This window comes from Helicoverpa zea, chromosome 27 (genome assembly GCF_022581195.2).
Source record: "Helicoverpa zea isolate HzStark_Cry1AcR chromosome 27, ilHelZeax1.1, whole genome shotgun sequence".
NCBI lineage: Eukaryota > Metazoa > Arthropoda > Insecta > Lepidoptera > Noctuidae > Helicoverpa > Helicoverpa zea.
In genome coordinates, this window is record NC_061478.1 from 4,894,486 (window position 1) to 4,911,557 (window position 17,072).

The 17,072-nt window shown below is 36.4% G+C and overlaps 1 protein-coding gene across 3 annotated transcripts; it reads right to left on the reverse strand.

Moving 5' to 3' along the window:
• Positions 1-3,372: 3,372 nt before the first annotated feature.
• LOC124643362 lies at positions 3,373-16,608 on the reverse strand. 3 transcript variants are annotated; one of them, XM_047182326.1, is made up of 15 exons: positions 15,756-16,607; positions 15,314-15,373; positions 14,759-15,112; positions 12,762-13,859; positions 11,943-12,281; positions 11,490-11,531; positions 11,232-11,288; positions 10,612-10,668; positions 10,185-10,277; positions 9,084-9,194; positions 8,108-8,245; positions 7,507-7,594; positions 6,222-6,904; positions 5,444-5,830; positions 3,373-4,768 (listed from the first exon to the last, which is right to left on the reverse strand). In XM_047182326.1, the coding sequence occupies exons 1-15, from the start codon at positions 16,283-16,285 to the stop codon at positions 3,397-3,399; spliced, it is 5,409 nt and encodes a 1,802-aa protein (XP_047038282.1). In that variant the 5' UTR covers positions 16,286-16,607; the 3' UTR covers positions 3,373-3,396. The 3 variants fall into 3 exon arrangements, with proteins under 3 accessions (XP_047038282.1, XP_047038283.1, XP_047038284.1); XM_047182327.1 differs by lacking the exon at positions 10,185-10,277 and having other exon boundaries at positions 15,756-16,608; XM_047182328.1 differs by lacking the exon at positions 5,444-5,830.
• Positions 16,609-17,072: the final 464 nt, after the last annotated feature.

Here is a 17,072-nt window from a genome sequence, read left to right on the forward strand (position 1 = left end):
TGTTTCAAAATCAAAATCTTTTTATTTCACACAGGCCTTTGCAGGCACCTATGAAACGTCACATTAGTCAGTGGCGGCCCTAGGGGTGTGCGAACTGTGCCTTCGCACAGGGCCTCGCGCTTGGGGGGGCCTCGCGCTACAACCCACACTAATATAAAAAATATAATTAAAAAATACATATATATCTGGTCCAAGAAAAAATATATTTTTCTTTATTTATTTCTTATTCATTCTGCGTTTACTTTTTGAGTTCTCAATTTAACAAAAAAATTGGAACACCAACGTAACAAAAACAACTGGCTCTCGATCCAGTCACGGATTCTTTTTATTTGTGCTTAAAGGCTCGAGCAGACCGGATGCGTATGCGTAACCACGTCGTAGTCACGCGCGTAGTTACGGCGTAACCATGAGTTGTAATGTATGGAAATGTATGAGACAGGCCACACCGCTTGCGTAACGTAGACGTGCGCGTCGTTACGCAAGCGGTGTGGCCTGTCTCATACATTTCCATACATTACAACTCATGGTACGTGCACGTCTATGTGCACGTCTACGCTTACGTCTACGCATACGCATCCGGTCTGCTGGAGCCTTTAATTCCGAGTTTAATTTGAGAGTCCTTAAATAAACAATTTTAAAAAATTCGCGCTCGCTACGCTCGCGGCTGTTCACTTGTCACTACAGTTCATTCTAACATGATTAGAGTACTTTTATGTCCCAAAACTCAAAAATTTTCGCGCTCGCTACGCTCGCGGCTGTTCGCTTGTCAGTACCGTTCATTCTAACATGATTAGAGTACTTTTATGTCCCAAAACTCAAAAATTTTCGCGCTCGCTACGCTCGCAGCTGTTCGCTTGTCAGTACCGTTCATTCTAACATGATTAGAGTACTTTTATGTCCCAAAACTCAAAAATTTTCGCGCTCGCCACGCTCGCGGCTGTTCGCTTGTCACTACCGTTCATTCTAACATGATTAGAGTACTTTTATGTCCCAAAACTCAAAAATTTTCGCGCTCGCTGCGCTCGCGACTTCACCTTGCACCGTTCTTTAGTATACAAATTTAGGTGCTTTAGTGACCCAAAGCTCAAAAATGTTTGCTTGTTTAGGTGCTTTATTTTCCACTTCTTTTATTTTTTTCATCCTTTTTTAGGCGAACCTAGAAGGTAGCGCCGCTTGTAAGTCCTTTTATTAACAAGAAAATAACTCCTAGCTCACAACAGACTTTTCACGTAGGACAAAGGGCCTCGCATAGACCTGCCGCACGTAGCCTCGCAATGGCTAGGGCCGCCGCTGACATTAGTTGCACGGTTCCAAAAAGTTGGTCTCATGGAGAAGAGCCGGCAAGAAACTCCATAGACACTCTTTTTAAAAAGTAATATAGTCACAGTACAAACAGTCTATTACATAACAATAGTAAGCTCACAGAATTATACAATGCAAGAAAGTTAAACTGTAAATCTATACAATGCAAAGGGAGAAGAAAAAGTCGTTTAATTGCCAGGGAAGCCACACATGGAGATATGAGTTATCGCCATATAATATCTTTATCGTCAACAAAGTCTTGAATTTTATAATAAGCTTTTTTAATTAGGGTGGACTTTAAAGTGTTCTTAAATTTTATATCCGTGAGATCGGTTATACACTTAGGCAGCTTGTTGTAAAAACGGACACAATTCCCTAAAAACGATTTATTTGATTTCGTTAATCTGAATCTCGGAACTACTAGCTTGTGCTTGTTTCTTGTATTAATGGAATGTATATCACTTTTAACACTAAATTGATTTAAGTTTTTGCGTACGAACATGATATTTTCTAGTATATAAAGAGAAGGTAGGGTAAGTATATCAATTTCTTTAAATAATTCTCTTAATGACTCGCGAGGGCCGAGGCCATAAATTGCACGAACTGCCCTTTTCTGGAGAACGAAGATTGAGTTTACGTCAGCCGCTGCCCCCCATAGTAAAATACCATAGGACATAATACAATGGAAGGAAGCGAAATACACGAGCCTAGCAGTAGCAACGTCAGTAATCTGTCTTATTTTTCTGACTGCATAAGCTGCGGAACTCAGCGTCTTTGACAGTGCTGAGATGTGGGCACCCTATTGCAATTTAGAGTCAATGGTGATGCCCAGGAAGACGGTTTGACTAATAACATCCAATTTATTATCGTCCAGAACGATATTGAGCCCTACTGGTGTTACATTAGGTAAAGAGAATTTAATGCATTTCGTTTTGGAAGAAGTTTCGAAGTTTCGAAGCGGTATTCGCTACCGTCTGCGGCAGAGAAAACCAAGTGGGTAAATTACTGTTCATGTTCGGGATGCATGCCGCTGCTCCCGCGCGGTATGTACTTCTATCCACAGCGGCAGCGAATATCGCTCAGGTTTGAATAGGTCTTAAATTGTAGTTTCCGGCTGTCATTGAACTTCTTTGTCAGTCATTACGAGTAGTCAGAAGCCAGTAAGTTTGACAACCAGTCTTGACAAAGGGTTGCCCGGGTAACTTGGTTGAGGAGGTCAGATAGGTAGTCGCTCCTTGTAAAACACTGGTACTCTGCATCCACTTAAGAATGGAAGCCGACCCGAATATAGTTGAGAAAATACTAGGTAATAGGTATATGGTCTTCTAAGTACTAACTTAAATTCTTTAATAGAAAATCTAGTTGGAACTCCATTTTGTATAGCATCCTCACATTTAACATTGTAAGTAGGTACCTTTTAATTGAGCTAATAAGTGAATTGTGGTTTAAGGAAATTATGGAAACTATCTAAGTACTCTCCATTCAATGGAGGATAAATATTCTTAAAATTGAGCATTGATGAAAAATAACAATGGCGCGCTTGGCCCATTTATGAATGAATAGCAAACTGAATCAATTAAAAAGCTTTTTACGACTTATCTACCTGTTCAGTTATCTTGTATTTATCACGGTGAATGTATTTATCCATTGTTTCTTTAACCAATAGATATTATCAGCCTAATTATTATAAGACCATAACGCCCAGTTTTAGTTACATCAACAAACAAATTATTATAATTGCTCTTCTCATAACTGAAATAACGAAACAATTTTGAAATGGTCTTAGGATGGTGCCTTGGGGAACACTAAGGAACACAAGTGACTTTTACATAGTTAATTTTCATTTTTATACCATTTACATATTTTTATCAGATACCTCTAGACTCTAATATCAATAGACTATCAGGTGAATTCCTGCGGTTAGGTAATAGTACCCACTCTTTAAGTAGGTACCTATTGCTTACAATGTCAAAGGCCTTTGTTAGATCTATTTAGACGAGACCTAGGAAAAGTGTGTCCTAAGTATTTACAAGGAGAAGACTAAATTATTAGTAGAATAATAAAACAAAATTGAGAGTAAAAAAACCTGTTTATTTATTCCCAGATCAAACTAAATTCTACTTTGTCGACACCCGCAAATAACGAGAGATCAGACGCATGTATAAAGTCAATGGAATTCTTATCCATTTCTATAATAAAGATAGTGTTACCATCACAAAACTCCTTCGATTCTACCACCCACTGCTTGGTAGAAATCTCTTTATTATACATCTCTATCATATTAAATAAGTAAACAGAATCAAAATCAAACAAACAAAATAATTTAGCAGCCATTTTGGTAACATGTATAGTGTTCAACACTTTTAGATCACCAATATTTTTAATGGAATTTTCGAGAAACTCAAATGTATTTTTGTTGTGGCAAGTATATATGAGGGCGCCATATTGGACGCCATGACACTTGAGTAAAGGTAATTCTTTACAAAGCATTATTTGCTTCGAAATAACTTCTTGAACCGCTTTAGCTTTTTCGTTCGTTATTATTTCAGTAGGATAGTGCAAATTAACTATGTATACATGGTTAATTTCTGTACTTTTCTTATCTATACCGTTTTCTATTTCACCCGTTTTGGAATGACTAGCTTCTAAAGATTGATTATCATAATTTTCTTCACTTAACACTAAATCGTCTTTATCAAAACTAATATCACAATCAGTCTTATTTTCTGCCTCTATAATGTCATCAATACGTTTTATAATCTCTTCATCGTCCATTTTGCTTGATTTTTCACTGATTTCTGTAGATGATTCATCTTTATTTATTTCAATCAATTCTTCTGTTTCTATATTCTCTTGAATTTGATTATTTAAACCAATTTCTACCATGGTTTCATCCTGATTTTCTGTCTCAATATCCCAGTTATTTATAACTTGAGATTCTGAAATATTATCTTTTTCATCCACAACAATGCTGTTTGGTTTTTCAGCCTTAAAACTGTAATTCGATGTATCATACATACACAGATATTCAAACATGCTTACAGTTTCGTCTCTAGGCGGCAGTATTTTAGGAGAAATTCTAAAACTATCTTCATCAGAACTTAAATCTATACAGTCATTATCAGTTACGTTATTTTCATCAACAGTAACGTCATTGCCATCAACAGTGAAGTCGTCGTCACTACCAGTGACTTCATAACTAGCAGTTTCATTATTTTCTTTATCAGTAATCTTAGGATTATCAGTAATCTCAGGATTATCAGTAACATCAGGCTTATCAGTAATCTCAAGATTATCAGTAATCTCAGGATTATCAGTAATCTCAGAATTATCAGTAATATCAGGTTTACTGTTATTATTGTCGAGAACAATAACAGCTTCAGTTTTACATTTGTCTACTTTTCTACGTGTTTCTGGTGGTGTATGGAAGCGCTTGGTGTGGAAATGCTTGCTATATGTTACGGCACTGGAATTAGAAAAAAAAATATTTTAGTACGGTAGACGGCACATCAGTGGTAACTGTCATGCACCTTAACTCAATAGTAATAAGTACGATTTTCCATAAGACAGTTACCACTGACCTGAAGTTGACTGTATGTATAAAAAAGTAATAATGTTTTAAGTAAGTTTAACTAGAAGTTAATGTTTTTAAGTTACATTGAACATTTTAGGCTTTTTATCCAATTAAACTTAGAGATGCCTTGGTAGTTTTGTTGTTTCTGAACCGCGTGCGAAAGCTAGTCCAATAAGTGGAAATAACGAATGTTCGAAACATTGAAATATTGTTAAAATTCTTAGGCCCAAGTTCTGGCCTAAGAGTCTTATGGGTGGAGAGGAAGACCTAAGAAAAGATGGATGGATTGCCTGAAAGATGATATGAATAGGAAGGGACTGAGTGTCAGTATGACGAGTGACAGGGGAAAACGGAAGAGGGATGACATATTGCGCCGACCCCAAGTAAAATTGGGAACAGAGCAGGAAGAAGAAGGCCCAAGTTCTAGCCTAAAAGTCCTAAAAATATTAGTCTTAAACATCAGTTATCTTAATACAACTGCTTACTATGATTTTTCACGTTTCAATTTTCAAATTAAACAGTTAGCAGAAAATTTGACATTTGTCGGTGGACTTATTTAAAACGTACCTATATCTATGATTAAACATATGGCTTATAAACATATCTCCAATATACTTTTTAATTTCATCCGACAAATCCCCTTCTGGTTTACTTTCTCCAAGCCTGTGTCTTAAATTGATACTATCCAATGCAGACTGAATATAATTCCTATGTTTTTTCGGCAAAACATTATTGAATTCTATTTCAATTTCTTCATTATCTGACTTGACAAAATCTAGTATTTTCATAAGTGTTAGAACCCTGAATTTTAGGTTATCTAAGGCTTTTCGGGTGTCACATTTGACGCCACAGGCTCTTATGTAATTGGTAACTTCGCAAACATTTTCGTCTTGTATAATTTCGTTGGTGTCACGATCTTCGTTGACGATTTGTAGCTTTTCGAATTCCACTACCCTGAAATTGGTAATTTTGTTTTGAATATCTGCACTGATATTATAAAGAAGAAAAATGTGTATTTTTGTTTTTTTGTTTGTGATGTATAAACTCAAAAACTATATTCTTTCTATTTTATTCCTTTGTACTATCTGTTCTATTTTTCTTCTTGTCTGTATTCTGTGTGTGTATATAAACTGTTAAATAAAAAACTACTGGACCAATTTTAAAAATTCTTTCACTGATGGAATGCTACACTCTTCCTGAGAAACACAGGCTATATTTTATCCGGGCACGGGCAGTAGTTCCCCCGGGACGCGGGTGAAATCGCGGAATGTAGAAATGGCGCGTTTTTATATATTTTTAACACCAAAAAATACATAATAAAATGAATAAATAAATAAATACTCACAATCGATCATCAGAAACAGAACCCTTTACAAAAACATCGGGTAAGTCCTTATATTTCTCCACAATCTCATCGGCTAAACATTGCTCGTTCCATGCTACTTGTACATTGCTACTATATTTAAGATTTTTCAACAAATGCATCATGTATTGCTTATTTTTCTGACTGATAGGTCTGTCAAACGTCAAATTCTTTGCTTTCAAGTCCGTTGTCAAAATTTCTAGAACAGTCTCTAGAACTTCTTTGCGGAAATTTCTAGGTACAAATTCTATAACATAGTTTGGGTTTTGGTCAAGCAGTGCCCCGTGTCTGGTCTGAGAAGGTATTTGAATTATGGATTTTATAAGTTTCGCTTTAACGGTCTCCGATTTAGTTTTTTTAGCTTTAGAGGTCTTTTTTGGGACCTCCGCTTTTTTGTAATCAGTATCTGGATACTCAGCGTCTAAATCTATAATTTCCGGATCCGTTTTTAGTTGATTGCCGTCTCCTTTCATAAATTTATCAAAGGAAGGTTTTGTATAGAGTAATTCTTTAGTTTTTTCAACGATGATATCGTTTTCTGATAGTTGTGCGTCTTCGCTGCTGTCGGTTGGCCAAACTGTGACGGGTTTGGGTGGTGCACGTTTTTTGGGAACGATTTCTGATTGGGGCGTTAGTTTGTATGCGCCGAAACCATATCCTTTGGGCTGTAGAATAAGACAGTTATATTGTGAATATGTATAAACTATACAATTTTTGATAAATATTATATATTTTAAGTATAGTTATCGGCACGAATATTGAGCTCTGACCTACATCTGCGCAGAAGTGATTTATAAGCAAAGAACCAATCCCGAGTGACGGCTATGACGCGATGCGCTGCGGGCCAATCACCGCTTTAGCCCGCCCCCGCACCTCACTTCATACCACAAAAGGGACCCAATAAATTACTTCTGCACAGGTGAAGGTCAGAGCTCAAGATTCGTGCCGATAACTATAACTTGTAAATTAAGAAAGTTAAGCTTTGGTAATATTGTAGTAGGAAATACAACTTGTCCACATCGTTTGTCGGATGATTTAACGGTAAGACGCTGTAAATTAATCAACTTACTAAAATACATACGTTAAATAGTACATTCCAACTGCCGTTTATTATTTTCCGAGAGTTGATCAACTGCCTAGAAAATTGATCAACTTACGAGTCTTGTTATTTTCCGGTGACATATCTATAGCCTTGTCTATCAGGAATAGTATCTAGTATATATAACGGTATCCTTTTTTAACAAAGATAGAATATACTTATACTTACAAGATCGAGAACAGGCATAATAGGTTCAGTAATGCCGTCCCCCCTCGCCCCCAGCGCCCCGCCGCTCCAGCCCATGCCACGCATTATTCTGAAAACGATTCATCTCATAGAAATCATAGAATCTATTTGCTTAATTATTATGAATTGACTGCCTCGTTGGTCTAGTGGTTGCAACCGCGGCTGCTGTGCTCGAGGTCTGGGGTTCGATTTCCGGGTCGGGCCGAAATCGCTTTATGGTTTTGTAAGACTTTCACAAAGCAGCCCGGAGCTTGGAAGTTGGTGATTGATTCCCCCGTGAATCGGAGAGCACGTTAATGTCGGTGCTGCGCCTGATCTCTCTCCGGTGTTGTCGGATGGCCGTCCCATCGGACGCTTTGTGAAAGTTTTTTAGAAAACCCACAAAGCGATTTCGGCCCGATCCGGGAATAGAACCCGTAAAAGTCGCTCCTTGTAAAGCGCTGGTACTCGGCTACATCCGGTAAGACTGGAAGCCGACCCCAACAGAGTTGGGAAAAAGGCTCGGAGGATGATGATTTTTTTCTGAATACTTTTGTAACACATTACATAAGTAAAATAGTACACAAAATGTCTATTTACTTACCTCATAGCCTTATCACTCTGCACGGGCACAGAGAGAGCCTCTATAAGTTGTTCCTTCCTCGCGTCGTCGCCCCATCGCATCTTCTTGCCATTACAGCTCGTACTTTTAGGTGTCACATCCATTTCCTGTGGCAAACGTCTATAAAAAACATTAATAAATAGCTTATTTCAAAGTATATGGAAATTAGATTATATTAAGTATATAACTTGTAGGTTCAACTATACTATGTATGAATACTGGTACTCGGCTGCATCCGGTGAGACTGGAAGCCGACCCCGATATAGTTGGGAAAAGGCTACACAGATGATGATGAACTTTACAATATAGATGGGTGGAGTCGTGGTGGCCTAGTGGGTAAATAACCAACCTCTCAAGTATGAGTATGTTCGATTCAAGTCAGGCAAGTACCAATGCAACTTTTCTAAGTTTGTATGTACTTTCTAAGTATATCTTGGACACCAATGACTGTATTTCGGATGGCACATTAAACTGTAGGTCCCGGCTGTCATTGAACATCTTTGGTAGTCGTTACGGGTAGTCAAAAGCCAGTAAGTCTGACAACCAATCTTAGCCACGAGTATTATGTTATCCGAGTAACTGGGTTGAGGAGGTCAGATATGGCAGTCGCTCCTTGTAAAACACCGGTACTCAGCTGCATCTGGTTAGACTGGAAGCCGACCCCAACATAGTTGGGCTAGGCAAATGATGATGAAACTGTTAATGAACAATAATCTTAACAAAATGAAAGTAAAAATAAAATAACAGAAAACCAAAATTATAAACTGAACCAAAAAAAATATGTACAAAATTGAAATAAAAAAAAATAAAACTTTTTCTTTTTTTTTGTTTTTCTATTTGCAGATACCGAATAATTCAGGATATAAAAAATTATCTATTAGCTTCTACAAAATGAAATTCATCTGTTTGGAGCATGAAGTGGAAGTGATTAGGTACGACACCCCCGATTTAAACTTACTTATTCATTTTCCTAGCTTTCTTAGTTTTTTTCTTTCTTTCCTGGCTAGTTCCTCGACTGCTGCTGCTAACACTGCTTGAGTCGGAAGATTTCTTAGATATCTTATTGTCGCTATAAATAAAACATATTTACTAAATTGAGATTCATTTATTCAAAATAGGCTGAAAATCAGCACTTTTTGAACGTCAAATTTACAAAAGACAGCCCCCAAAACGCCCGCCCTTCACCACTTCCTATGTGTTTTGCTGGGAAGAAGTGGCGCAACAAACTCCCCAGCAACGCCAAGAGCGAAGCATGCCTTCAACTAAGGCTCAAGTACACCGACAACATAAAAGTATTTTTTATAAAAACAACTGTTAACTATGATATTGCAAATACAATTTTCGGTTTCTGTTTTAAGACAAAACAGAAGTTATTTTATGTCGTCGCTAAAAATTTACCTTAATGTCAGTTTTCTCAAAACAAATGTTTACCGTGAATTTTCTATGTATACAGTTGTTTTAAGACAAACTTGGATTTAAGCCTAATGACTATTCACATTTTTGAGCACACAAACACAATGTGCACACACACACACACACGTAAGGCTCACCCGCTTTCGTGAGATTAAACATCTATAAGTAAGTTATGCATGTATGTCAAACACCAACCGTCTTACCACAAAAACTTTTAAACGTCAGTTTATGCCTTGTCTAAAAAAATGTCAAATTATGACGTTGACATATGGTTCATTTTGGAGCCACATTTTTTTTAGACAAGTGTAAAACAGTGGTTAAAGTTTTTGTAGTAAGGCCACAAGCATTTTAATGTATGATATGAACCGTTCACCTTTTATTTTATACCAAGATAAAGATACGTTTATTTGGTAGGTTCAATATAGGTGACAGAGATACATTTTAATGGTTCAGCCATATTTTGCCATGAAGGCATGCAAAAGCTACCTACATAATTCATGATTTTGTATGTTTTATAAGTATATTTTAATACTTTTTTTAAGATGATATGATTTGACAAAAGTCGCGTTATATACAGCCACCGATTACATTGCAAAAAAAAAGCTTTTAATTAGCGGTGATTTTTAGTTTTTGTCCAAAAACATACCTCACGCCTACAACCGATTTTTTGCTTTTTGGTGTTTTCAGTTTTACCAAGTCTTTATTCTTTAACTTTTTGTTTTTCTTCTTATTCCTCAAGCTAAATTAAAAAAAAAATCTATTTAATAAAAAAAAAGAAAAAAACTCAAAAACGAAAATTCTCTAAAAAAACGAAAAACAAAGTAGATAGCCAAGGGTATCGATAGATTGGTGGGTCCCGGCTGTCATTTGAACATCTTTGGCAGTCGTTACGGGTAGTCAGAAGCCAGAAAGTCTAACAACCAGTTTTGCCAAGGGGTTGCAAGGGTAACTGGGTTGAGGAGATCAGATAGGCAGTCGCTCCTTGTAAAACACTGGTACTCAGCTGCATCCGGTTAGACTGGACGCCGAATCCAAGTTAGGAAAAAGCTAGACAAATAAAGATGTTGACGTACCTTGTAACAATGTTAGGAATTTTGAATTCTGATACGGGCGGTATTACCATCGGTTTGCTAAAACAAATTAAACCAACAATTAGTATGAGTAATAATTAGTGCGAGTGTCGTGGTGGCCTCTCTCGAGTATGAGGGCGCGGGTTCGATTCCAGGTCAGGCAAGTACCAATGCAACTTTTCTAAGTTTGTATCTACTTTCCAAGTATATCTTAGACACCAATGACTGTTTCGGATGGCACGTTAAAGGTCTCTGCACACAGCGGGCGCGGCGCGGCGGGACGGAACGGCGACGCGACACAATGTACTAGATCGTCGCGTCGCGTCGCGCCGAGCGGGACGGCTCTGTGTGATGTCATCCGTAATATCTAGTACATTACAACTGCTCAGTGTCGCGTCGCCGTCCCGTCCCGCCGCGCCGCGCCCGCTGTGTGCAGAGACCATAAACTGTATATCCCGGCTGTTATTGGGGGTATTGGGTTGCCCGGGTAACTGGGTTGAGGAGGTCAAATAGGGAAGTCGCTTCTTGTAAAGCACTGGTACTCAGCTGCATCCGGTTAGAAGACTGTAAGTCGACCCCAACATAGTTGGGAAAAGGCTAGGCAAATAAAGATGTTGACGTACCTTGTACAAACGTTGGGAATATTGAATTCTGATACGGGCGGTTTTACCATCGGTTTGCTAAAACAAATTAAATCAACAATTAGTGATGTCCTCCTAGCCGATTATCGGCTACTTTACATGATAAATGGCTAAACCAATCATGATGAAATTTTATACAGAGATAAGTTGGGGGTTTTATACAAGTGAACGAAGTTAACTCTAGATGTAGCTTAGAATGCATTAAAAACTATCATTATTATTATTCAAGTTAATAATTACCCATTGCAATGGTGTTTCGGTTTCTTGACATAAGTCACCTCCCTGAAACGAATTAATAAATATATTATTATTTATTACATACTTGTTTACTATACATGTGCATGTATATGGGAATAAATTAAATCTATCAATTAAAATAAATATCACCACTACATATTAAAAAAACGAAGTCGAAAACTGCATGAAAATATGTGAAGCGATTTCCGAAGTAATCATGAATAGACAGACAAACAGCGGTATACTGTGCCCTTTATATACCTATAACTTACTAAAAAAACCTTAAAAAGCACTGAAAAGCAAACTTTTTTAGGTTTCCTCCTAACTCTGACAAATACATGCTGAAAATCGCATCAAAATCAACTGAACCGAACGGGACATAATCGCGCTCAAACATACATAACGCGCCAAACTGAGAACCTCCTTTTTCGAAGTCGGTTAACTGTGTTAACTTACCTAATACCAGTAGCTAGATTAAAACATTCCTTGGCAGGTTTCGGCACTTGAACTTTCATGTAAGACAAATAATCAACGATTTGATTAACATAAAATTTATATTCTCCGTCGAAAATCGCATCAAGTTCGACACGAGTCCATTCCATGCATTTTCTATAGAACACTAACTCATCCTGATTAGTCGGTATGAATATCATTTTATCCCTTCTCTCGTCGGCTAGAAATTTTATGATAGTTTTGAAAGCATTGCAAAGGAATGTTCTAGGCAATCTGTATACAAAAGTGGCTTTGTTTCTCATTTTTAGTATTTTTTTCGGCGACGGTTTTATCGGAGGGTATCTGTGAAAAATAAGACATTTTACATACGACAGTCAATAGGTGAAAGAAATAAGGCATTACTCCGTATTTTAGATCTACAGAGTGTGTCGTACCTAATAATATTAAATTAAATACGTTAATGTGTGTCGATTAGCACAAAGAAAATAATAAAATACGTAAAAAAAAAACTGACAAAGTAAATAAAATTAAATGTGCGAGAATCAGAACACCATTTAAGAGTCAGTCATACATAACAAACAACGGAAATTCTCTCTTGAAAACTGACAGCTATCAACTGGTCAAAACATTCGGTACCCCTAACTTTATCTCTGCATGATGTTGTAAATTATGAAAACGAAAAATGACTCCTGTGGCTAAACCACTGAATGCTCTAGCCACTGAATTAGGTTATTTTTTTACAATTCGCCGTAGAATATCATAAAGTATATGTGATAGGATTTAATGTGATTAGGTACGACACACCCGATATACTATACTTACATTTTAATTTTTTGACCTGGATTTTTGATAATAAGATCTTCGCGATTATAACATGCGAATGGTTTTAATCCAGTTGGTTTGTTTACACCAGTTACTGGTCCGTTTACACTAACAACTGGTTGACTTGGGGTGAACACTGGTTGATTTTGGGTAAACACTGGTTGACTTGGGGTAAACACTGGTTGATTTACACTAAGAACGGGTTGTTTCTTATCAACTGGTTGGTTAAAGAGTGTGGCTGGGTTGTTGGCTATAGGTTGTTCAACAACTGGGTTTATATCAACTGCAGTACTCTCATTGGTCATTGGTTCTTCTGGTCTACTTGGACATGGTTCATTTTGGTCTGTAGATTGGTTAGAGTCTACCTGTTCTATTTTACCAACAGCTGATTCAGTGACTACTTCCGGTTGCTTTGTGTTTACACCCGGTTCAATTACACTTATATTCAGTTCATTTTCACTAATTGTCGGTTGCTTTGTGCTTACACCCGGTTCAATCTCACATATATCTGGTTCATTTAAACTAAGTGTCGGTTGGTTTGTGCTCACAGCTGGGTCTTTTCCATTTACAGTTGGTTCATTTAAACTATCAATGGGTATTTTTGTTTCATCTTGTATTTGTACGACTGGTTCATTTGTGGTAATGTCAGTTTGGTTTATTTGTACTGTATTAATGGCTAGTTCATTTGAACCCATAATTTGGTCTGTGTTAACAACTGGTCCATTTACACTAGTTATGGGTTGGTCTGTTACATCTCTTTGTGTCTGCCATTCTGGCTGAATTGTGGTAACTTCAATTTTGGGTTCTGTGTTATCAATAGCAGGGTCATTTAAACCCACAGGGTCATTTAATCCCACATGTTCATTTGGACCCATAGATTGGTCTGTGGTAACAACTGGTTGAATCTCACTTACAGTAGAATTATTTACACTCATTGCTTGGTTTGTCAAAATAACCATGTCTATTACATTTGATTGATTTTCAGTAACTGTCTGTTCGTTTGAGCTAAGTGGTGGTGTTATATTGATTCTGCGTTGTTTTGTATAAGTCGCACGCTCAACCCTTTTCTGTTTTGGTACTTTTTCAAAGACTAGACTCCTGTAATATAAAAAGGCAAATGTTAAGTTTTGGTTTTGTTAAAATTAAATATGGTTCTTGTAAAATAAACCTTAGTTTATTGTAGTTAAGGAGCAGTTTCTGAACAACGTATTTATACGTGAATGGTACCCAGATTTAGATTAAAGACATAAAAACTCTTTACCAGAATATCAGTATGTTTTATATTTTAATAAAAGAAAAAATGTGCATTGCCCAAAAATATGCTAGGAAAATAACGCTAAACAAAAAAAAAGCTTTGTTAAGGTCAAGGTACATGTGAACGGCACTTCACGGTACGGTACGGCACGGCAGAGCGACACGACTCTTATAGTAGTTGCAAGCTCCCTGTCACCCGTTTCTATAATAATGTCGGGACACCATTTCACACACGGACGGTTAGCCCCATGGTAAGTTATTAATTAACTTGTGTTATGGGTGCTAACACAACTGATAAACTACATATAGCCACATATTATAAATACATATTGTAACACCCAGACCACGGCCAACAAGCATGCTCATCACACAAAATGTCGATCGAACCGGGAATCGAACCTGGAACCTCAGGTTCGGCAGTCCAGCATGGTGACCATTGTGCCATAGAGCTCTTCTATATTGATGTTATAAAATGTTTTATATTAGATACGACTTAGGGGTCAAATTCAAATGACAAGTTAATCGCTGTCTTGGAGCTGCGCCATGCCGTGCCATTCATGTGTGTCACGACCTTTAACCCGTTGTATGTTAGAGCGCTGATATAGGCGAAACACAATTAATTTTCTATAGTTTTATAATTAGCAACATACAAGCGGTTAGTATAAGTGTTAATGTATTACATATAATAATAATAATAACGCCCTCACCACATCCCATGCCAAGAAATCAATCCGTTAACTTACTTTTTATCACCGCAACTGTCAATATTAACTTTAAAATCATACTTTGTACTGTGAATTTTGACCGCCTCCCATAAAGCTCTATAGAGTTCATTGACCTCACTGACATTTTCACAGTCGGCAAAGGTTATAATACTTTCAAGCAACAATTGCATGAATTCTGCTTGCTCGGATGTTAATTCCGGGAATTCAATATTTTTGGTCAGATTATTTTTTACGAATACCAGTGCTGAGTGTAAGCAGTGGATTTTAAAGCTGTTAGATACTGTAGGGTTTTTGAACCTTTTTGGTGAATGACGGGGTTCCATGTCGAACGTCTCCATGGGTAACGGAGAAGGTTGGTTGCTATCTGATGAACTGAAACGGTTTAATATTTTTTTTGTAATATATTATTTGTTGTTGACTTTAATATAAAGTTTTTTTTAATCGTTATTATTGACATATGTATTTTTAGTGTTGAAAAAAACAACAAATATATTTGTGTGTTGTATGCAGTATTAATATTTTTTTGTTAATTTTTATTACTGTGTAAATAATAATTTTGTGAAATCAACATACCTTGTTCCTTCCAAACTAAAAGGGCTTTGGGTGTAAATTTTTTTGATGACTAAGATGGGACTGTAAATAAAAACAAAAAAAAATATAATTTAAAAAAACTTTGTGTATAAAAATGTCCCTAGAATGTATAAGATAAATAAGACACAGTAGAAGATTTCTTCAAATAGATATTTTACCAAACATTAAAAAAATATTGCTTTAGTTTAAATAGAACATTTTTTTTAATGCAATTATTATAAGAAAAATTGCATTCACTTCTTTTCTATGTTAACACAATCAAATGTTAATTCAATACTGAAACGAAGGAGAAATACTGAAATCAAATGAAATTTGAATAAGAAGTTTGTAATACAATCAAAAAATTATTATAAGTGGATAGGTTCATCAAATGTTTGGTTATGGTGCACTTTAGTAAAAATAAAACTTTAAAACAAGAATATACTTTTTAAACTCCGTCCGTAAATCATAGTTATAGGTCAAAAGGTATCCCGAATTCTTGAAGCTGCCAACCTCTATTATTTTATCACAAATATCTCTATAATTAGCATCCAAACTCCTTGATTTCAAAATATTAATGTCTTGGATGATTATTTTGAAAAACTCTTCATATCGTTTAGTTATGAACGGGAACAACATTTCACTGTCATTACTCTCCAGGAATTGTAATAATTTCGTGAATTTCAAGTACAATGTATTGAAATTAAGTTTTCCTAGGATTTCGTCGAAAGTTAGAGGCATCTTCAATTTCCTTTTTTTCTTTTTCGGCGAATTTAATGATTCAAGTTCAGGACATGGGGTGTCGGATTTTGGCGGGTTTTCACTCGACACCGGCAATGTTTTGGAAGTGTTCTTTATAACATATTCATCCGTCACGTCGACCCACTCATCAGAAACTATTGAATCATCAATAAATTCTGGACTTTCATTGTTATTAATATTTTTTGGCGGGACGTGCTTGCTTTTGCGGGGCATTTTGCTATCGTTTTTACACTTTTGCCTGTAGGTAGGTGTATTCCGAATTAAAATAGAAGCCGAGGTGTTACCTGCCCGTATACCGGCAAAAAGTACCTACACGTTTTTAAATATAGGTACCTACTTATAAATTACTTCAATAACACAGTAATCAATTTAATCGATCGCGCACCACCCGCCCGATAATTGGAATAAGTTGTTGAATTAAAGCGAACAATACGTGATTATATATTTCAACCACTGGTAGTCTTTTAGTTTTCTAAAAGATAAAAATTAAAAAGAAAATAATACTCGCCGCCTTGCCGCACGGTAGGTTTATTGCAGTTTTTGAAAGACCGTCCGTTCCTTTTCACAAGACGTCATTTGTCAAATAAAATTGTACAATATCATATCTAGCATAATTGTAACTTGTATAAGTCAAGAAAACAAAAAAGGCAATATATGATATTATTGGAATAAGAGAAGGACAAAGCAAATAGTGATATTTGTAACATGATAAATATCTACAACTTGCGAAATTGGAATGTACACTTCGGAGATTTTCTTTATTTGACAGAGAAATAAAATTGCCAGCCACTAGCCCAATCTACTTATTTAGTTATAAACACTCCTGAATATAAGAAATGATTATTACTTTTATTACAAGGAAGACAAATGGTTGTTTGCTGCAGTGCAAATGCGGGTGCAGATTTTAATCAAGCGAAAGATTCAGTTTGAATCACGAGCAAAGCGATTGATTTTAGATGCAAAAAAAATTGTACAACATGTCATGATGGATGAGAACAAA

Coding starts and splice junctions, on each gene's coding strand:
- LOC124643362 (XM_047182326.1), bottom strand. CDS start 16,285: ATGCCCCGCAAAAGCAAGCACGTCCCGCCAAAAAATATTAATAACAAT. Junction 15,374..15,755: donor TTACGGACGGAGTTTAAAAA/GTATATTCTTGT, acceptor TTTTATTTACAG/TCCCATCTTAGTCATCAAAA. Junction 10,669..11,231: donor ATTCCCAACGTTTGTACAAG/GTACGTCAACAT, acceptor AATTTGTTTTAG/CAAACCGATGGTAATACCGC.